The following is a 20,096-nucleotide window of genomic DNA, read 5'->3' as shown; positions in this document are numbered from 1 at the left end:
CGTTCCCAGGACACATAAGTGCAAAACTAGCTTTGAGCCAGGCACCAAACTGAAAGCCAAGTTTTCTTGATTTCTTCCTCATCCAAAACCCTCCTTCCTCCCCCATACCTTATTACTCCTATTGAAATTTTTTTACAAGGAAGTCTTCAATACTGTTTTGGACACATGTTGAGCAGCAGAGGGTTTTATTTTCCCCCAAATCATAGCCAAGCCCTTTTGCTTTGTATCAGGCCAGAAATCCTGGTGTTTGTTGAGAGGAGCTTTTGCAAATCAGCTTGTAGCAGAAGGTACAATGTAAATCTGCATGGAATTGTAACATGCACCATGAACATCCTAAACGCCTTTGAACAGAAGAACTTGCTTCTTTAATTTCTTCAGGAAATTAAACCTTTTGGAAGTTGGGCAAACTTGGTATCCTCTCCTCACAGTACAAAGGACCCAATGAAAGATTTCACATATTCTCCTTGCAGTCCTTTGGGATCTGGGGGAAAAAAAAGTTGGTTTGGTTCCACTTCAATCCTTTAAGCAGCACTAAAATCCTCCTCCAAGCAGACAAATATTTTCTTGAGACCCCTATACTGTTTTGAAGAGGAAAAAGTGCTGTCTTTGTCAGTGACTGTGGAGTAAAGAGGTCCAGCAGGGACAGAATGGAGGAAGGCAGTGAGGATAAGCAGACTTCAGGGGCTCTGCCAGGAAGAGAGAACTGAAGAACGTTCGATGTGCAACACTTGAGCTCTGTTTTGCAAGGATTCTATCTTTTAAACCCACCTTCTGATGAGATTGCAGCACAAGAACAGGACAATGACCAAAGAACAGACCTCAAAGATAAGATAAATACCCTCCCCTCCTCACCACCAGCAGCACACATCCATGATGAGGTGCAGGAGGCAGCTGAGAGATCCCATGCTGGCAGCATGTCCACTGCAGAGCTGCTCTGCAAAGCCCTCCTGCCAAGGAGACCACTCTGCAAGAGCTGTTTTGGCAAATTGAATGCTGTCCTCTCATGTGCATCTGGCTCCAGCTGTGGGCCTTCCCTCATGGAATTTTTACCGGGGCAGCAGCATAGCTGTGAATGTGACCAGCGCCCCACAGAAGAGCTCACAAAGGCCAGAAACAAAAGCACTTTCCCACCTCTCCTTCCTGGATGGAGCCAATTGTGCTCCTTCAGGGGCCACCGGCTGCTCTGAGCACACCACAAAGCTGCTCAGAACCATTTCTGGGCCATCTCTGAGTCTCTGGAAAGTACCTGCACTATCACTGGCTGTTTGTGCAACTAGATCTATACCAAGTCATGTGTCTTTCTTTACTTGACTACAGGTCCTTCTGCCAACACAGCAAGTTTGGGCTCCCATAGCATAGATGAAGGCTACTGAAATTTGCCCACTCTGTCATAGCAGGAGTTCAGTTATTCCTCAGCAAAGCATAGTATGAGGAAAGAGAAAAAAATGCGCAGTTGCCCAAATGCAGTGATTCTGGAGAGCCTGCACGTGGGATGAGATGCTCCTGCAGAACACGACCCTATGACAACTTAAGCAAATCTCTGTCCCAGTGTCACCCAGCTGATACCTGAGTGAAAGGAGAGCTGATTACCCCAGGATCAATTCACAACCATGAGGGACACAGCCCTCTGCTGCCTGCAGCCAGGATGTTTTGTCTGGATGTGTCCCTTCCCAAGCCAAAGGAGAGAAGCCTGCAGTCCCATTAGTGCCTGTGGGCAGCGATGAGCACGGGGTTCAGTGAGTGTGTGCACCTTTGTGCTGTGCTGCAGCATTGACTCCTACCTGATAACTGCAGTCCATTCACCAGCCCTGTTTGATAGGTGTGGGAACCAATGAGGGAAGGTGAAGTGACACATGCAATGCTCCTGATGAAAAATCTCTTTGAACCCAGGAGCTCTGGCTGGCTGGAACTAGGCCCTGCTCACCAAGATCCACCCAGATACAGCACCCAATAGATGATGTTTCCATGGCCCAAACACTCCCCTCCTTTCTAAGTAATTTCTCATACCCTCCTTAAGTATTTTTTTCCAGTTTTCCTCGTTGTTTTCTAAAAACAGATTTTTATTTTCTACATACCTGGCTAGAGGGTTTTATTTTTTTGGTTTTAGCAACCTCCTCAAAACCCAGGACCATGTCTGAGAAACGAGATTTCCAGTACGGATGCTGCAGAGACCAGAGGATTTCAGGGTTGTTCCTCTGTTATTAGTGAGACTTGGGAGGCTGGACTGTATCACATTGTGTTGAGAATAGAAAGCAAGAAATGAAAGGAGAAAGAGCAGCTTGTGTGAGAGCCCTTTGATTCAAAAGGAGGAGTGAGCCACAGTGAACACCTTCAACACAGCATTGATGTGAAATCCTGAGGCCACCAATTAGCCTGGGCATGGGGAGAGGGAGGAGCAGAGCAGGCAGAACTACAGTGCACCAGCAGGTGCATTCTCAACAACCCCCAGAGAAGAGAGCTCCTGGGTAAAACACAGCCTAATGACCATTATTTCCAAGAACACAAGTAACTTATCTGTAAACATCACTCCCCCAACCAGGCATTAGCTGAAAAAAAAAAGCAGCTTTGGGGAGAGATACTAATTACATAGCTCTTAACAACTGGACTTTGATCATAATTACAGTGCCTTCTTCATCTTACATTAGTGGCTTTCAGCTGCAGCTAGGTGGGCACTTCTTGGAAGGTGGAAATCCTGCCTGTTTCAGATAATCAGCTCTTTTTATGACTCAGAGCTGACTTGGGTTTTCTGTAGCACAGGATGAGATCCCACGGTGCCATACAAGCCAATAATTCCTGGGGTCAGTGGCCTGGCACTTCAGTGCAGGTGCTTCTGTCATTACAGCAGAACTTCCCGAGTCCCAGAAGCCAGAGCACTGAGTTGCATATTCCTGATTTCAAATACTTCCCTTTACAGGGAAGTAGAAGGAGAAATACTTTGAGGTCTGTTGATTTTTGGCATCTCTTAGCTCTTTCTGTTTAAGAAGAAAGATGGGCAGATTCAGGATACACCTGCCCAAACAACCTCACTTTGGTCACAAGCTATATTTGCATCCTTCACTTCTGCAAAAGGATGTACATCCCCATCAGCACCCACTGTTCCTCTGCCCCTCTGTTAGGTGGGCTGCAGCTCCAGCACTGAACTCCAACACACAGCAATGAGTGGAGTTGTGAAGGAGGAGGCTGCTGCCCTGGGACCCAGCTGAGTTCCCTATGATTTTTTTGTGATGCTTTGCTTTGATACACACATTTACAAAGAATTTAATAGCCTAAATGAGGGAGCTGGGCTGTTGAGACAGAGGCTGAAGTGGCTTAAACAATCACACAAGGCACAGAGTCTGGGCACTCAGCTATTTTTCCTCATCTGTGGTACTGAATTACCGTGTTGTTTGGATATATCGTTTTACAATGGCTGTGAAATGACAGGCATAAAGCATATAAGCATCATAAAGACACATTAGCTAATGCTCCTCAGTGTGCTGTCTTCACCTCTTGACAGAGGAAATGTTTTAGCTGGCTCCCATGTGCCCTGCCAGCTGGACACCCCCAAACTGAAGAGATAAGCAGATGAAGCAACAGCAGAGGGTAAATCAAAGCCACAAACTTCAGAGTTAACTGGGATTTATAACTGCTTCCCCCTCCACATTTGAACTACAGGGAAATCTGTGTGACATGCATACCCTCCCACCAGTTTAACAGGGTTTAAAACACTTCTCACTATTGGTGCTTTGTCAGCATGCTTCAGCTCAGTGTTATCAGTTTGCTGGCTAGATAATTACTAGATGTAATTTTAAGGTTGCAAAGAAGCACACTGGTATAGGCTAAATAAAGTATTTGGACCACATCAAAGCAGAAATGTTTCAAACTGTGTAGAATAAATGCAATTCTGAAACTACTGAATTTTGTTAAAACAGTCAGAGAAATCTCACTTAACACATCATGAATATGCAACCAATGGAGCTTAAAGATGAAGACCATCTATGTCTCAGACTGAGAAAAGTATCTTTAAGGCCAGCTTTGAACTGATTTTGACCTGTGGCAGAGCACAGTCACTAATAATTGAACAAATGCCACTCTTGGCTCATGTAAAGAGACATGCATAACAGCTGAGACATGTTGTTACTCTAAGCTACATCTCAAACAGGTTTTATGACTGAGGGGTGTCACAAATTCTCTCCGTCCTGAGGCTTCCCACATTGCAATGGTCACTTAAAATCTCATCATGCTGCTAAGGCGTGTGGTGAGGAGCAGCATTTCTACTGTAAGGCCTGACTCTCTGGAAGAGGCAGATTTGTAGGGGTGAAAGGCTTTTAAAAAAAGTTTTACCAAATACAGCCAATGGATTATTTTTCTCTTTAATTTATATTCCAGCTGAATTTTTTTTGCCTGAGCCACAGCACCAGTTTTCAGAACCTGTTATTTGACATGAGATGGGATAGAATCTGGCAGGAGTTCACAGGCTGAAAAGCTGTCTCACAGCTCAGGTACACTTCCCAGTGCATCTTCACACTCTCCAGTGTCAGGGTTTTCCCCGTTTTTTCCTTTTTTCTTCATTTTCAGTTTTGGAATTTGCCTGGCTGGGGCTTCCAGCCATGGAAACATTAATGTGCTAAAGACTCCACCGCTGCCAGCCCAAATCCACCTTGCTGGGTGGGCATGGTCCTGTCCTGCTTTCTGCTGGCCACTGGCACATCCCTGCCGGGGTCAGCGGGGCTGGGCGGGTTTGCAGATCAGAGCACGGCTGCATGTGCCTGGCCAACCCTGTGCTGGTGTTGTGGAAGGTCTCTCTGGGGAATCCAACACCCCTGGCTTCATTCCATCTTCCTGTGCCACGGCAGTGCGGCCAAGGACCGTGCGCTATTCCCCAGCCTCTCCTTTCCCTCTGCTGGCCCCAGCGCGGCCACTCCTCGCTGCCAGGTCTGCACTCTCCTCCCCAGGACCTTCACACAGCACTGGCACCAAACACCCGGATTAAGGGGGGACGAAAGCCCCCACAAACCTTGTTACAAAGCATGACAATGGGGAAAAGAAGCAGAGATGGCAAAGCTCCTGCAATGCCATGGGCTGGGTGATGGTGGCCAAGCCCTTTCCCCAACACAGAGCTATCTGTGCAGCAGGGCACACTTCCCCAGCAGTTAATAGTTAACTCTTCCAGAAATTAATGCCTCCATGAGACACCAGCCAGGGCTTTTACAAAACACAGACAGAAAGCAGTCTTATAAAGGAGCTCAGCAAGTGCCCAGAGGATTCCACCTCTCCGAACTTTACGACTGGAAAAATACCATCTATATGTCATTTGCATGCTTAAATATAGTATCTTCTATTGGGAGAAACAAACAAACTGACAATGTGATACTGTGACACCTCGTGTGGACATGCTCTTTTATCTGCTGGAAAGTTATAAAACTCAGCGTAACAACAAAGCTATAATAAGAGTGGTTGTCAGGCTCTGACACTGGCTGTTAGACAGAAGGAAAAAATATTCCTGGAAAATTGCTCTCTCTTAGAAGGCAGTTTCCCTTTTTTTTATATTTTCTTTCTCTGAATCTTTTAAATTAATTATTTATCTTTTAAATTCCAAACTGTCAGGGATTAATAATTCAGATCATATTATTCCCAGGAGTTTCTTTCACTCTAAAGAAACAAACACACAAAAGAAAATTAAAGCCATTCCTGTACTACCCAAAGCACAGTGCAACCTTCTGCTCCAAAACACCAGGGAATGATACCATCAGCTTTTGTGTTTTTTATCATATATTTTTTTTTCCTCTAATGCCAAAGAGGAAAAGGGGATATCTTAAACGGATGCCTATAATTAAACAGTAACCTGCTAGAAAGCCAAAAATAATAATAAGCTCCACTGAGCATGAAGAGAGCGGCACATTTTTTCCGCGTGCAGCCCAGCTGCCACCGGCCGATAGCAGGGAAGTTAACAATTACTCAGGAGACTCCGATCAAACCTGCGATAGCAGAGCTACGTCACGCTCAGACTCACCGCTGGATGCAGGGATCAGGGTAGTATGGCAAGGTGGTGAAAGGTGCTGCTTCAAAATTCATTTCCTTTGAGCCCCTCCTTGGGGACAATGCGAAATAAAATAAATAAATAGATATCAAGCCAGCAGGCTAAAAGCAATAAGGTCAAGTGGTACACGAGGTACAACTTTAGAGATTTATTTTACACTTGTGGATGGGTGGGATCTGCCGGGGACTTGGCCAATGGGATTCACAGAGTCACCCAAGCATCACCACCACTCCCTCCTCGCCAGCTGGGCATCTTCTGCACAGATATTTTCCCCTCCTCTCAACATCCTTAATAAACTTTGGTGTTCGCTGGCCACACTTGTTGTTGGGAGCTCATCTGGGGCTTCTCTGAACTTCTGATCTCGCCGGTCATTGGTTGCCTTCCCGCCTGACTTCACAGTTTAATTTTGGCAGCTCTTGCAATTTTACAAACTACTGTGGCCGCTGGTCATCCTCGTCTCCAGATGGCTGGAGTTTCCTCTGCTGGGTGCAGCCCGTGCTGAATTTCATCATACTTTAAAAGCTTTCCTTGTCAATTCTGGGGTTAGTACCTGCTTTTAGTTGCCTGGGGAATTTTTCAGTCTCTCTCACACCACAGTTCAAACAGTCTGTTGTGGTCACAGTTTCAAAAGCTGAATGACAAAATATGGGGAAATTCCTCAATTAAAATTAACTCTGAACTTTTGCTCCTCTGCCTCCCCTTCCTGCCTCCTCCCTGCAAGAAAACTATCATATATATTTAATGTTTCCCTTTATAGCTTTTCTCCATTTTTTTTCCAAAACAACTGAGATGATACAGAAATCTTGCATTGTTTGGTGTTCTGTAAATAACATATACATTTTCTGCATTAAAAAACAACAATATTTTCAATTATCTTCAGAAGAAAGTAGAAGTAAGAAAATAGTAATCACATCTTTTTCAGACACTAAAGCCTACAGAAACAAGAGTGAAGTCCAGCAAAATGAACTACCAAAGATGAAAAGCAGATCTGATTTTCCTGAAGTAATATGAAGGCAAGAAAGGATGGCTTTAATTCTCTCCCCATCATCTCTTTTTCTTTTTTTCTTCTCTCTTTTGAGTCACACAGAAAATCATTCAGGAAAGCAACCTGTTTTTTTTCCCCTGTTCCTTCCCCCTCCATGATTTATCCAAATAGTACAGGCTGTAAACCTATCCTGGTTTTGTGGGTTTGGAGAATGAATGAAATATGAATCAGGAGCTAAATTAAAATGGATTCCAGCAGGAAAAAAATAGCACCCACATATCTGTGCACCAGAGGGATTGCATCTTCAAGCAGACCTTTACGTTTGTGGGGACAAGGAGAAGTGTAAGGGACTGCCCTATAGCTCTCCTACAGTGCATATTTTGTGCCTATGTCAGCACTAATTCCAGCCACCCCTGAGCAAAAGTCAGGAACCCTCCGAGATGGCAGCAATTACCTCTTATTTTTCCCCTCTGTATTTTCCTTGCAGGAAATGTTGGTTTGAAGAATGTCACGTGGAAACATTTTCCTCACTGCCTGTGCCAGGGTGGCAGGAGAGCTATTTCAGACTTGACATTCTCCACCCACACTCAGCCTGATAGTTCCTAACATCTGTGAATTGTGAATCCTGTAAACTCGCAGGGCTGATCCCCAGCCAAGTCCAAGCAGCTTTCACTAAGTGGCACTCACCAAGGAAGAGAGGCTGGAAGTGAAGGGTGTGTTTATTAACTGGAGTTAAGGGCTCCCTACTGCTGGACACTGTTTCCCTTGTCTGGCCTGTGGAAGAGCAGTAAAATCAAACACCTTTCCTCTCTTAGGCAGAACCCTGGAGTTAACATCAAACCTTGTTCCTTGTGTTATTGTGGAAGAGGTATGGGAATCTCCAAATCTGCTGGGGAGGAGAGAGGAGGATTCACAGCAGGGTTTGCACACACACAAAGCAGCCCAGGGAGCGCTTCAGAGCGTCTGCATCCTCTCCTGCTGCTGAAATCAGGGCTGTGGGCAAATACCTCCAGGGAATGGGCAAGGAGGGCCCCACCAACTCATGGTCCACTCTACCAGCCTGGCTCTGGTCTAGGTCTTCAGCATCCACCCTTAACCAAAGACACGGCAAGGAAGTGCTCTCCCTGCCCAGACCATTTGAGAAAGAGCTTGGGTTTGTGCTCTCTTGATCCAGGACGTGGTTTCAATCTGCACCCATGGATGTGGGTGTGAATGATCGACCATGCACACAGGCACCAGACTGAGCTCTGGGCACACTGCTGGGACCTTGTGCTTGCTCCTGGAGAAACACCAGAAGCTGGCTGGATTTCATGTACCATGTCCATGGTGGCATTAACTGTTACCTCCTGAAACCTGACTTCATGGAAGGGTGGTCACGCATTGTCTGCTCTCCAAACAGCCTGGGAAAGTCTGTCTCTCCTCATAGATTTCAACCTAAAAAGCAAAAGAAGTGTCATGAGAAAAGACGTGTCTTTGTGAAACCGTGCTCTACCTACTTCTTCATGGGAGCTGGAGAAGAGTCTTTCCCAGAATGGCCTGGGTGCAATGGCCAGTGCATTGGGAGGAGGGAATAACTCTCACCTGGAGACAGATCCTCTTTTGGTTTTGGCCAGTCTCCTCACCTGCATGTGCCCAAATCACACATCCCAAGGGCTTGTGAAGTAAAACTGGCATCTCCTGACATTGCTGCTGTTGGGCTGGCCCTGTCTCTGAGGGTGAACCTGGCCTCTGGTTTTACACTGCCTTAGCTCTGCACAACCTCGGTACCCCAGGCACAGTAAATACAAGTCTGTTACAGCCTGAGCCCCCAGTCCTGTAGTTCCTGTTTGCAGTGCTGAACACGTGTTGCAGTGCTGCAGTTAAGAAGTGGTAGTCTCCAGCTAGCAAGTCACACCAAAAAAATAACTTCTCCTGAAAATAAAAAAAGAAAAAACAATTAAAAAAGCAGCACCACATAATTCCGATGAGAGATAGTGGCTTGTAGCAGAGCTCTCTTCTCACACACAAGGCACTGATAAGAGATGTTTCTAGCAAGGACGTTTCCACAAAAGCTTCAAAAGCAGTCACCAACTGCCTAAGACCTCTACCACCCCTCATGCCAGGGGTTGAGTAAAAGAAAATTGCTCATGGTTTGGTTTGCTTTGGCAGTGCACACAGCAGCTGCCTGCTTTTCCCAGAGAACTGGACATTTTGAGCCTCCCACATAGATCTGGACCTGTTCTAAGGTAGCTCAGAATGTATATATTTTGCTTTTCCCAGCTGGAAAACAGCCATGGAAACCCACTGGCGGTAGTGTACAGAAGCCCCCTGTAAAAGCCAGCAAGTGTCCCGTCTTCTCTCCCACAGCCCAAACTTCCCTCCTCCCTCCTGCTCACAGCCAACACTTAGCTGTGGGTTGACAGACCTGGAATTTGGGCAGAGATGCTCACCAGCGCAGTGAGGTTGCACCCAGCTCCTCCCAGCTTCAGGGCACGTTGCACAGCACAGCCGGCAGTGGAAACACAAGCACAGGGTGAATTGCCAGTGCCCCATGCATAGCTGGGAGGCTCTCGGGGCCCAGTGGTGTTTGGCCAAGTTCATTTGCACTGCCTTAAAGGAAACCTACAGGGAGATGGAGCCTGAGACATTTGAGAGCTGGGGATAATTCTGAGGGGGGTCTGAGCGAGTACACGAGGACTAGTAAACTTCTTTATTTATGAAGAAATTCTTTGCTGTGAGGGTGGTGAGGCAGCGGAACAGGTTGCCCAGAGAAGCTGCGGGCAGCCCATCCCTGCCAGCCCTCAAGGCCAGGCAGGACGGAGCTCCGAACAACCTGTTCTAGTGGGAAGCGTCCCTTCCCCACAGCAAGGGGCTTGGAACCAGATGATCTTTAAGGCCCCTTCCAACCCAAACCAGCCGTGACTGTGATCCTGGGAGCACAGGCGAGGGGGAGCTTCTTCCAGCGGCAGAGCCCCAGAGGAAGCGGGGCTGGTGCCATCCCCGGCGCCCCTGCCCTTCCAGGACGCTGTCCCTCTGGCGGGGCGCTCCGCCGGCTCCAGCACGGGAGGAAGCCGCGGTGTCGGGGATCTGTCTGGACAGCGGATTTACGGCCGAGCCCGCGGTGCTGGCCGCAGGAAGCATGTGTGTAGGTGGGCAGGAATGCGGTGCTCCGCTCTGCTCCGCCGCTTCGAGGGACCAGCAGCCAGGGGACAGCTGTGGAGCTCTCCCGTTACCTCCCTGCGCACCCTCTCTCCATTTAAGCTGTCGCTGAAATGGCCAGGAGATTATCTTTTAGCATTTATATCCCCGGGAGGAGACTGCTGGGGATTTCTAATGGTCACCGGCACCCAAGGTCAGGGCCGGGATGCCTGTGAGCAGCCCCAGCCCTGGGAAGGGCACAAGGCAGTCGCAGTTTCCTGACATCTCTGTGCCTCCAGTCCTGCTCCATGGGGCCGGGGACTTCTGAGCCACTTGGAGCTGAAGAAGAGAGGAAGATGCCGGCTTTGCTCTGAGCCGCTTTTGCAACTGCTATTTACAGGGTTTGCCTGAAATCAGACCCACCCTTTACGCCTGGGGATGAAGTGTTTCATTTACAGCTCGGGGTTTCCAGGGGAGCGGTTGTGGTCTGTCTTTTTTTTTTAATTAATTTCTTCAGTCTGTGGGATATTTGGGGATTTTTTTTTTTTTTGTCAGAAAACGTTGAAGAGAAGGAAATAATTCCATCCTACCACAATAAAATGCTTTGAGCTTGGCTATCCAAGGGAACAGAAAGCCACATCAGCATGCCTTTTGAGCACATTTTCCAATTTTAACTAAATAATAGGGATATTTAAAGGTTGCAAAGGAACTGAGGTTTTAAGAGTTTCATAAACAGAAGTAAGCAAAGACAACTCTTCAGTAACTCTAGTGGAGGGAAAGAGGAAACAAGAATATGACCCTCACAGAATTTGGAGGATCTACCCGAATGCTGTGATGGTGGGAAAAACTTCCTTAAGAATTCAGATTTTACCTCCGGCTAATTTCTGATCCCACTGCTCCAGAAGTGTCAAATTTCTGGCTTTTGCTTCATCCAAGCCTTCCCCCCTGCCCCTTCCATACTGAGACAAAAGGGACAGGGAGGAGAGCAAACTTAAGAAATAGATTAATAAATAAAAACACAATTCTGCACATGATCCTACCCATTCCCCCAGCACCTTTTGTCCCTGGTGCAAACACAAAGCACTAAGCACTCATACCCCAGGCCCTCCATGCTGGCACTGCCCTGCCTGGGGAGCACAGACCTGCCGGTGGGGCCTGAGGGACTGAGCCCAGGCAGCAGCTCCCCACATCTGTGCAACATCTGTGCAGGTCACACTTGGTCACTGATGGCCAAGTGTGGGCCCAGGATTGATGACAATCCAGTGAGCAAGCAGTCCAGCACAACGCTACAAACACATCTGGACAGATGATGGCAAAGGTGTCTTAATGTACCACTCCTCACATCCTTCTCCAGCTAAACCTGAACATCTCAGTGCCAACAACTGTAGGCTTTAAAATACACACCAGCTTCAAGCTGCCATCTGCATGTGAATACCATACACCTGACCTGGAGCTCTGCATAATCCTGATGCTGGCCATCAACTGTTTAGGCAGAGTTAGGAGGAAGCAAAGGACAGGGCACTGTTCCAGCCCTGCTCAATGGGACAATAGAAACTGCTTTCAGAGCTGTCTGGCTGCCTTTCCTGTGTTACATCTGTAGTGTCAGAGCACCATCCACTCACAGCAAATGTCAGTATAGTTTCCATTTTTCAGTACAGTGTTCTCCTTAGCAGGGTTAACAGATGTTTTCATGAGACACAAACCACTTCTTGAGTGCTCGTCCCTAGGATCTTGTCTCAGCAGGAACTCAGATGACAGGAACAGGAAGACTGACTGCCTCAGAGGGGAAAAGATGTTCTCATCCCTCACCATCACCTACTTTGTAGTTTTTTTCAGGGCATGCCATAGTTCTCTGCTTGAGCAACCCTGAAACTATTAATACTTTCAAGTAACCCAGAACAGCTACAACAGGAGTTTCCCACTGCCTCCCTTTCTGCTCCAACCCCACAGCTTCTAGCAAAGCACTTTCTACTCTTTTCCTGTTCTCCCACATGCTTATGGAGACTTCCAGCTCCCACGGAACACTTAGTGGCATCCTATGTTTGCTCTAGGCTTTCCCATCTTCCAAGTCTCAGGGCAGAGACTGGCTCTAGGAGAAAGCCCAGAGCATCCATCTCAGCAGGTTAATTGAGCTTTACTCTAGGCTTCCTGCAAGCACCAACTCCTTGTGTTTCCATGAGATCAGGACAAGCCAGAAAGCTTGCCTGAGGCTGGCCTCACTTCTAATCCATCAATCTCTTTATCTCACTGACCCCCTATCAAGATCCCCAGAGTTGTAGTTTCCTATGTCACAGTCTGTTGGTTAAGCCTCAGTACAGCTATGGCTGTCCCCTCTCCTGGAGACAATCCCACCACTGAGGGCCAAACCATGTCTTCTTTCTCCAAAAGTAGGGGCAGCAGAAAGTTTTGAGCTTTGTTTTCGAGTAGCTGGAAGGAGATGGCATAGGAGCAGACCCAAAGCTGAACATGTGCTTTGGAAGCTGCAGTCTCCATTCTGTCCCCTTTGAGGAGTCATCAAACAAACCTAACTGTAAGGGAAATACCATCAACAAAGAGTAGATATGAGCACTGGAGAGGTTTCTTTCCACTGTTACTAAAAACAGGGCACTTCTCGCCATGAAGGGGAAGCAAAAGGAAGCAGGTCTGAGAGACCAAATCTGGAATATTGCTTTATCTCCCTTACCAAGCTTTATGGTTATTCAGGCACACGTGAGGAACGTAAAACACAGAGTAGTGACTACAGTGATAAATCAGAAACAAGGCCAAAAGGAGGCTCTGCCCCAGCTCTTGCCCCAGGAGAGCCTGCCCTGTCCTCGAGAGCTGGCAGGCCACTGCACAACTCCCACTGGAAACTCCTGCCACACCAGGGGGAGGGAGGGAATTTCCCTCCCTGACGTCAGTGCAGCTGTGCCACCTCTCCAGGCGTTCCGAGACATAGCGGGGCCACATCCTGGCCTAAAGTGGGTCTGGAGGCCAGAGCGCCCCAGGACAGGTGGCAACACCCTGCTATGGGGTCAGGATTGCATATCAAAGGAGCGGCAGGAGCTGTGTAGGTGGAAGGCTTGGTCTCCCCATTCAGCTGCCACACGACATGTCTGGCATTCTGGCAAGAAACGTGCCACAAATACACACAGTGTCATCACACCCTGTAGGGTCAAGCCCAGGTTGGGGACAGGAACCTCGGTGACCACATCCCTTGTGGCTGAAGGTCTGCCCCAGCCCTGCTTGGAAGTAGAGGGGGTGATGAAGGAGGGCAGAACCAGGAGCTCCCTGCAACTTCCCATCAGTTTTCTAGCACAGGCTCACACTCATCCTCTCCCCACAGACCCATCCCGGAGTTTTCTCACGCTCTGCTCACATCTTCCAGGTGTTCACATCTGCAGAGGCTGGTTCACGGAATTCCAGGATATCAGCTTCTGAAGTGCTGGTGACAGGCAGCAGCACCAGCCCATCAGCAAATGAAAGAAGAGGCTTCCTCTACAAGAAGCAAAGCAAAAGATTTGCTGAATCAAGTTGTCTATGTGGAGAGATTGACTCAGAGAAAAAGCTCTTAACAAGGAGAGCATTTACTGTCAGCCTCAATGGAAGACACAGAAATGCAGTTAACCAAGTTTATTGCTGTATCACTCATCTTTCACAGCCTCTGACTCTTCCTTGTGAGTCAGAGCTGAGCTGAATTGTAGCAATGTCATGTTGCTGCTATCAACCCTGCTGTTCCTGCACTTTCCCATCTCCTGCCTGCTCTGCAAAAGCAGAAACCTCTCTGCCCTTTTGGCAGCTTCAGAAAAAAAATCCTCAATGCAAAAGCATTGGTCTCAAAAGAATTTCTCATTTCCAAACAGGACACAACAAAAACTCACTGCTTGGCTGGCAGAGCTCTAGTTCCCAGCATTAAGGCTATGTCTCTCCTGCAATCCAAGGTGCAAGCACAGCTCCTGCAGGCATACCTGAACTAATGGGATTAAAGCCAGTTCAAGAACAGTAGCAATTAAAGGAAAAATCCCTAAAGCAGTAACCACTAGCAATGGCAGCCCTGGTTGCAAACCTGCATATCCTCTGCTAGAGCCTGCACTTCCACACCTCCCCAGTCAGCAGTACCCAGCTCACCATTAAGGTGGGTGTGTTCACATAGGTAGTAATTTCCCTCCTGTCTGTGCTGGAGATAGAGCCCAACAATGCCTGCAGTTAGGGGCAGAGGCTTACAGTTTGAAAAACAACAAGGATGGGACATGCTTAACTCTGCTAGTTGGTCCATCCTCCTCAGGATGGAGCACAAAATCCACTTAATCAGTGACAGTACAGTACATGGGCATAAAATAAGAGTTTGGTGACACTTAAGTTATTAAAACCTTCTTTCTTGTCTCAGAGCAAAGCTGAGGAAAGCTGAAGAGCCAGTGTTTCATGTCTTTGTGGAGAAGATAACAACTAAAAGAGAGTCTCTTGCATTACCCCCATCCTTGTGCTTTGATGTTAATAACCATACATGCATCCCTGAAAAAAAACAAAGCCTCACATGTGATATGATCAAATCTTTGCACCTCACTTCTTCCAAAGTGAAACAATTTCTGCTGTGACTCAGACTAAGCACGTCATACATTGCACCCTTGAAGTAGGCAAAAGATAACTCCGTGTCCCAAACTCCCAACTCAGCCTTCAGCTTTTCAAACCAGGGTAATTTTCCCACGGCCACAGGATGGCAGAAGCCAGTATTGCTCATCCTTGGGAGGTGAAGCTGCCAGAGGTGACACCATCGGTAGCACAGCTAGAACAAGAGGTACTCGACACACAGGCAATCCTACATTTTTAGAAGCCCAGTCCCTCTTTCTGAGGGAATCAAATCTCCCCCAGGCAGCAACACTGTGGGCAGACTGAGAACCAATAGCTGCTTTTCAACAATCAGCCTCTTAAAAACCTCGGCAACTTAAAAACCTCGGCTGCCTGTTCCTGTGCAGGAAAGAGAGCTACTGCGAGTGCGCTTAACAGTGCCATCTGGTGATCCCTGTCACCGGTGATCCCTGACACTGGTGATCCCTGTAAATGGTGATCCCTGTAAATGGTGATCCCTGTCACCGGTGATCCCTGTAAATGGTGATCCCTGTCACTGGTGATCCCTGTAAATGGTGATCCCTGTAAATGGTGATCCCTGTAAATGGTGATCCCTGTCACTGGTGATCCCTGTAAATGGTGATCCCTGTCACCGGTGATCCCTGTAAATGGTGATCCCTGTCACTGGTGATCCCTGTCACTGGTGATCCCTGCCATCTGGTGATCCCTGTAAATGGTGATCCCTGTCACTGGTGATCCCTGTCACTGGTGATCCCTGCCATCTGGTGATCCCTGTAAATGGTGATCCCTGTCACTGGTGATCCCTGTCATTGGTGATCCCTGCCATCTGGTGATCCCTGCCATCTGGTGATCCCTGTCACTGGTGATCCCTGACACTGGTGATCCCTGACACCTGGTGATCCCTGTCACTAGGAATCCCCTGCCACCAGGGATCCCTGTCATTGTGGATCCCTGCCCATGTCATTATTGGTAGCTGGGCAGTGGCACCCAAAACTCCTGGTACCAGTGGGAGTGGTTCCAATGTGCTCCACAGACCCTTTACTGCCAAGTCTCTCTGCTGGTGTCTCACAGGGTAACAGATCAGAAACACTTCACTTCAGAGCAGGGATAAAGGGGAAGGAGGATGCTTTTTGTTCTCCCTGCATATTAGCTTTCCTGAGAAGTGTTGCAGGCATGAGTTTTAGTGAAACTGAGCTAGGTCCCTCTATTCCCATCTATTGTTATCCATGAAAACTCTGCATGAGCCAAATCCTGCCTTTCATGGTGGCCATTAACTTTCTATATTTTTTTTCCAGGGGGCTGCTCCAGATTCACTTAGAGACCATGGTCTGTGTGGGTGTGAAAGCAGAAGTCAGCTCTGTCTTGCAGGAGTGCACTAGCCCTGAAGAGAAAGGGTATTTTAGCCCCTAGGTCCACATTTGAGACAAGTCCAGAGATGGAAAATATTCTTCCTTTTTTTGTTGGAAGTGCTTTTGTTTGATTTTTTTCCCCAAGTCACCCTTTTTAAGGGTAGGGTTCCAAAGCATGTAACAAATTGCTCAAACAGCAGCAGTTCAGAAACCTTAACACACCACCTGCCTCCTGCTCAAGGACTCCCAGCATTAACTCCACCAAATGCAGCATCTTTTACAAGTCCTGTGGAGCCCAGAGAGGACACACACAACTCCTGCACCAAAATCTGCTGTAGCTTAAGACATCACTGAGGGACAACCAAAATACAAGGCATGCTGATTAGCCACTGAGCAGTTATGGGCTGTCTGCATGCCTATAGCCCACAATAAATATCAAGTAACTGGCATTTCTTGTTCCCTTCATGCTCACTATGGAAGAGATGCCACCCAGGTCCTCCAGGGACAGGTTCTGGAAGAGCAGTGGCCACTCCAGGCTTATGATAGCTTTGAGAAAAACCTGTCACTTAACACTGCTCTTTCCGGCCTGCTGCCAAAGGGAGGAGGGGATGCCTCTCAAACCTCTCAGGCACCTGTAGCCCCAGCAAGTGCATCATTACTGTACCAATGCACATCCCCATATCCCAGGTAGATACAGGTCAATCTTTCCAGTGAGTCTTTTCAGAGGATGAGGAAGGGGAATGCTCATAAGAATTTTTTCTGATGTTTTATCCAGTCTCCAGGAATGGTCAAGAACTGTTCACATTCTTCTTATAGGAAAGCTGGCTTCACAGACCTCTGGCAGGATGTATTATAGACCTCCCTATGCTCTAATAAGAGTAGGGTGCAAAAAACCAACCCCAAACATATAAACCATCTCCAGAGTCTACAAAGCTCACAGTAACACCACTCCATGTTAGTTTGCCTGATGCTGACTCCTAATCTGGTCTCTTGTCTCTCAGGAAATGAGAAGCTTATTCAACTGCTTCCAGTTCTCATGTCATGAGGTCTCTTCTTGAAAGTGGTGTTAAATGTGATTTAAATGATATTTCTGAAAACTCCTTTTAAAACAGATTTATAAATAAAATATGTTCCTGTCTAAGAGCACCTAATTAATGTCTCTTTCCAAATACCTTAACCTGAAGCATTGGCAATCAATGACTAGGCAGACAGGTTTTAAGAAAGTCTCTTCTGAAACGGATTGCAACATGTACATTCTGTGTCGTTAAAACAATTCACATGCCTTTTTCACACATGATTTCAAGTTACTAAGGTAGGCAAGACCACACAATATAACTTAATACATAGCAATCAAAATTTTCCACACCATCCTTTAATATAAAGCCATGTCCCTATGTAAGAAGTGATGCAACAGACTTACCCTGAAGTCCCAGTTCCTACAATTGAAGCTTAAGCCCTGCAAAGAAAGAATTAAAATTCTTTGGTTGCTTCTGAATCACTGGCTGCATTGGGTTATTTTCCTGTGCATTAGACTTTAATTATAATAAGCTTTAGCCATCTGTTCTACTCCCTAATTACAGATGCAACAAATATTTCACAATTCCAACCGTTAAAGAGATCTAAGAAAGCTCCATCTATGGTGTGCAACGTTGGCTTCACTGGGGCCCTTTGCACTCCTTTTTAAAGCACTGGGGAACAGGACAGGATCCTCTGCACATGAAGCAGATCCTGTTATTAATTTCAGGAGACCTTTACTGTGTCACACCTCTCGGAAGGACTATAAATTTCCCTGTGCCAGGGCACAGAGGGCCACAGCAGTGCTACCTGCTGGTGGCCTCTAACCCAGATGTTCCTGTCCCACAAAGACTTGAAAGACAGATGAGGAATTCAGAACAGTTGATGCATCAGCAGTTACAGCTTTGGGAAAGGACTCTGACAAATTCTGGGTGGTTTTGGTGTGGATGATAAAGGTGCTTCCACCCCAGCAGCCCACCTGGCTCTTCTTGCTATGGCTGGACTCACACCACACACATGCTACTAGGGTAAGTCCCTGTGAGAATTTAGGCTTTATCACTTCACGGGCCAGTTTCTCATCCACATGAAGAAAGGTGGGACATCAGACATCATACTGTGATGAGCAGCATCTGAAGGCAAAGCCCCCATTGTGTTCCCTGTCTGCTGCAACAATAATTAGCAGAGAAAAGGATTGGATGAAGACATGATAGTGCCCCCACCATCCAGAGCAGCACATCTGGCCTTGTTGGGAGCATGGTTACCAGCTCTCCCTGCACAGCTGGGGCTGGCTGTCCTTGCCCACAGGCTGTTGGATAGCCCAGGAGGAGAAGCTTGCTGCAGACTCTGGAGCTTCTCAGTCACCTTCCCCACAGCTCTGCTCACTGTCACAAGACACAGCTGCAGTTGCCTGAGCTGCCACCACCACACTCCCTTGTCCTGAACCCTGCCCTGTCCAGAGCCTCAAGCACACTCGTAGCTATAGGGTTGTGCTTGTGCCTCCACCAACCATCTGGACAACTGCCCAGTGTTTTGTAATTGCACACGCTGCCACTAACCTCAGCAATCCCTTCACCAGTCATAGTCAGGCACCTGGTGAGCTCCAGAGCTGTTTTTCATCATAAAAAGATTTGGTTTCACAGCAGCTGCCTGCAACTGTGTCCATGCCTAGTTGTGGAGAGGAGGGCACGTCCTCTCCAGGTACATGCCATGGGCTACTTTTTGTTTGTGTGGGTGTCTGGGGAAAGCACAGAGGATAGGAAAAGAAAAGGTTAAATTCACAGAGCTGAAGTGTGTTTATGTTTGTTAGTGTAGCAGAAATAATAGAGCTTTTGAGACAAATGAGAAAGCTAAGAAAGGGTAGAGCTACCCAGAAGCACATACAGTTTCCATGGTGGGATTTCACACAGTTGTATTTAAATTATCTCATCTCCTGTATCTACAGTAAGTTTTCAAACGATATCCAGTGGTTTCTCACCACAATTATATGTAAGACCCTCTTTACATCTCTAACATTTAGGTATACGCCCAGACTTTCATTCCAAATGTAATATTAAGGTGAATTTTATAGAAGTAATCAACCAACACTCTTCTCTGCTTTGACAAGGACCCAAAACCACCACGTTTCTTGTGGTTTTCTTCTAAAATCATTATGACAGGGCTGAGTGGAATCACGAGGCAGGTTTGCTGAGTGGTTTGGTTCTGAGGATATAATAGAGTCCAGAGTCAAAGTATTTATCTCTTGCATCAGGGCAAGGGATCACAGTGTTTCTGTGGGTATTCATAACCATGTGCTTGCATGTCCTAGCCTCTGGGTGATTATATATCACACAAGGTGATAACATGCACACTGAGAATAACCCTGCAGGAGACACCATGCATGAAGAGAAGCCACTCTCCATGATGACTTCCTTGAAGTTGGTCCCAGAGCCAGAAATTCCTGCTCTGTCATTCTAGTTCAACTTTAGGCCATAAGGAAAGCAACAGAAGAGTAATATCAGTTGCTTCAGCCTCAAGGAAGAACAGAGTCTAGCATTCTCCAAAGACCTCCTAAAGCTTTCCAGAGACATATGTGGAGTTATGCCCTTGGGCAAAGCACAGTCTTTTTTATCTCTGCAAAGGGCCTAAAATGGTGTCTTCCCTTTCTGCCACAGAGGTCTGTTTGGTTTGGACTTTAATGTTGTATTCAGGAACCATTTGAGAAGTGACCAGAGCCAAGAGCAGCCCATGGATGAGAGTGCAACATGAGGTTCAAAACCCAAATGTAAGCAGCAGAGGTTTAAATGGCCCAAAAGCAATGTAAACAGGGCACATGGATACAGGGCTGGGCTGAAACTGTCCTTATTCTAGTCACAAAATAATTCTCATCTCACTGACTTAAGTAAGGCTCCAGCTGTATCTTTGCTTTTCCTTTTTTTTTTTTTTTTTTGTATTTTCCCACTTTTCATGCCCTGGGGAGTGCTCAGCGAGCAAGCAGCCTGGGGAACAGGTATGCAGAAATCCCTTTTAGCACAGGAGTCAGAACAGTGAGCAACTTTCCCTGCGCTGA

General features: G+C 47.1%; 1 protein-coding gene across 1 annotated transcript in view; it reads right to left on the bottom strand.

The window, feature by feature from the left end:
* TP63 (tumor protein p63) overlaps positions 1 to 6,069 on the bottom strand; it is a 98,205-nt gene extending 92,136 nt beyond the window's left edge. The window contains exon 1 of the mRNA XM_062499604.1: positions 5,993 to 6,069. Coding sequence (XP_062355588.1) covers positions 5,993 to 6,054 — 62 coding nt within the window. The 5' untranslated portion in view covers positions 6,055 to 6,069. The remainder of the gene's footprint in view (positions 1 to 5,992) is intronic.
* Between the last annotated feature and the right edge of the window lie 14,027 nt (positions 6,070 to 20,096).

The sequence above is a fragment of the Cinclus cinclus genome, chromosome 10 (assembly GCF_963662255.1).
Source record: "Cinclus cinclus chromosome 10, bCinCin1.1, whole genome shotgun sequence".
In the NCBI taxonomy this organism is placed as follows: domain Eukaryota; kingdom Metazoa; phylum Chordata; class Aves; order Passeriformes; family Cinclidae; genus Cinclus; species Cinclus cinclus.
Note: the sequence above shows the minus strand (reverse complement) of the source record. Positions and strands in the feature narration are given on the sequence as shown.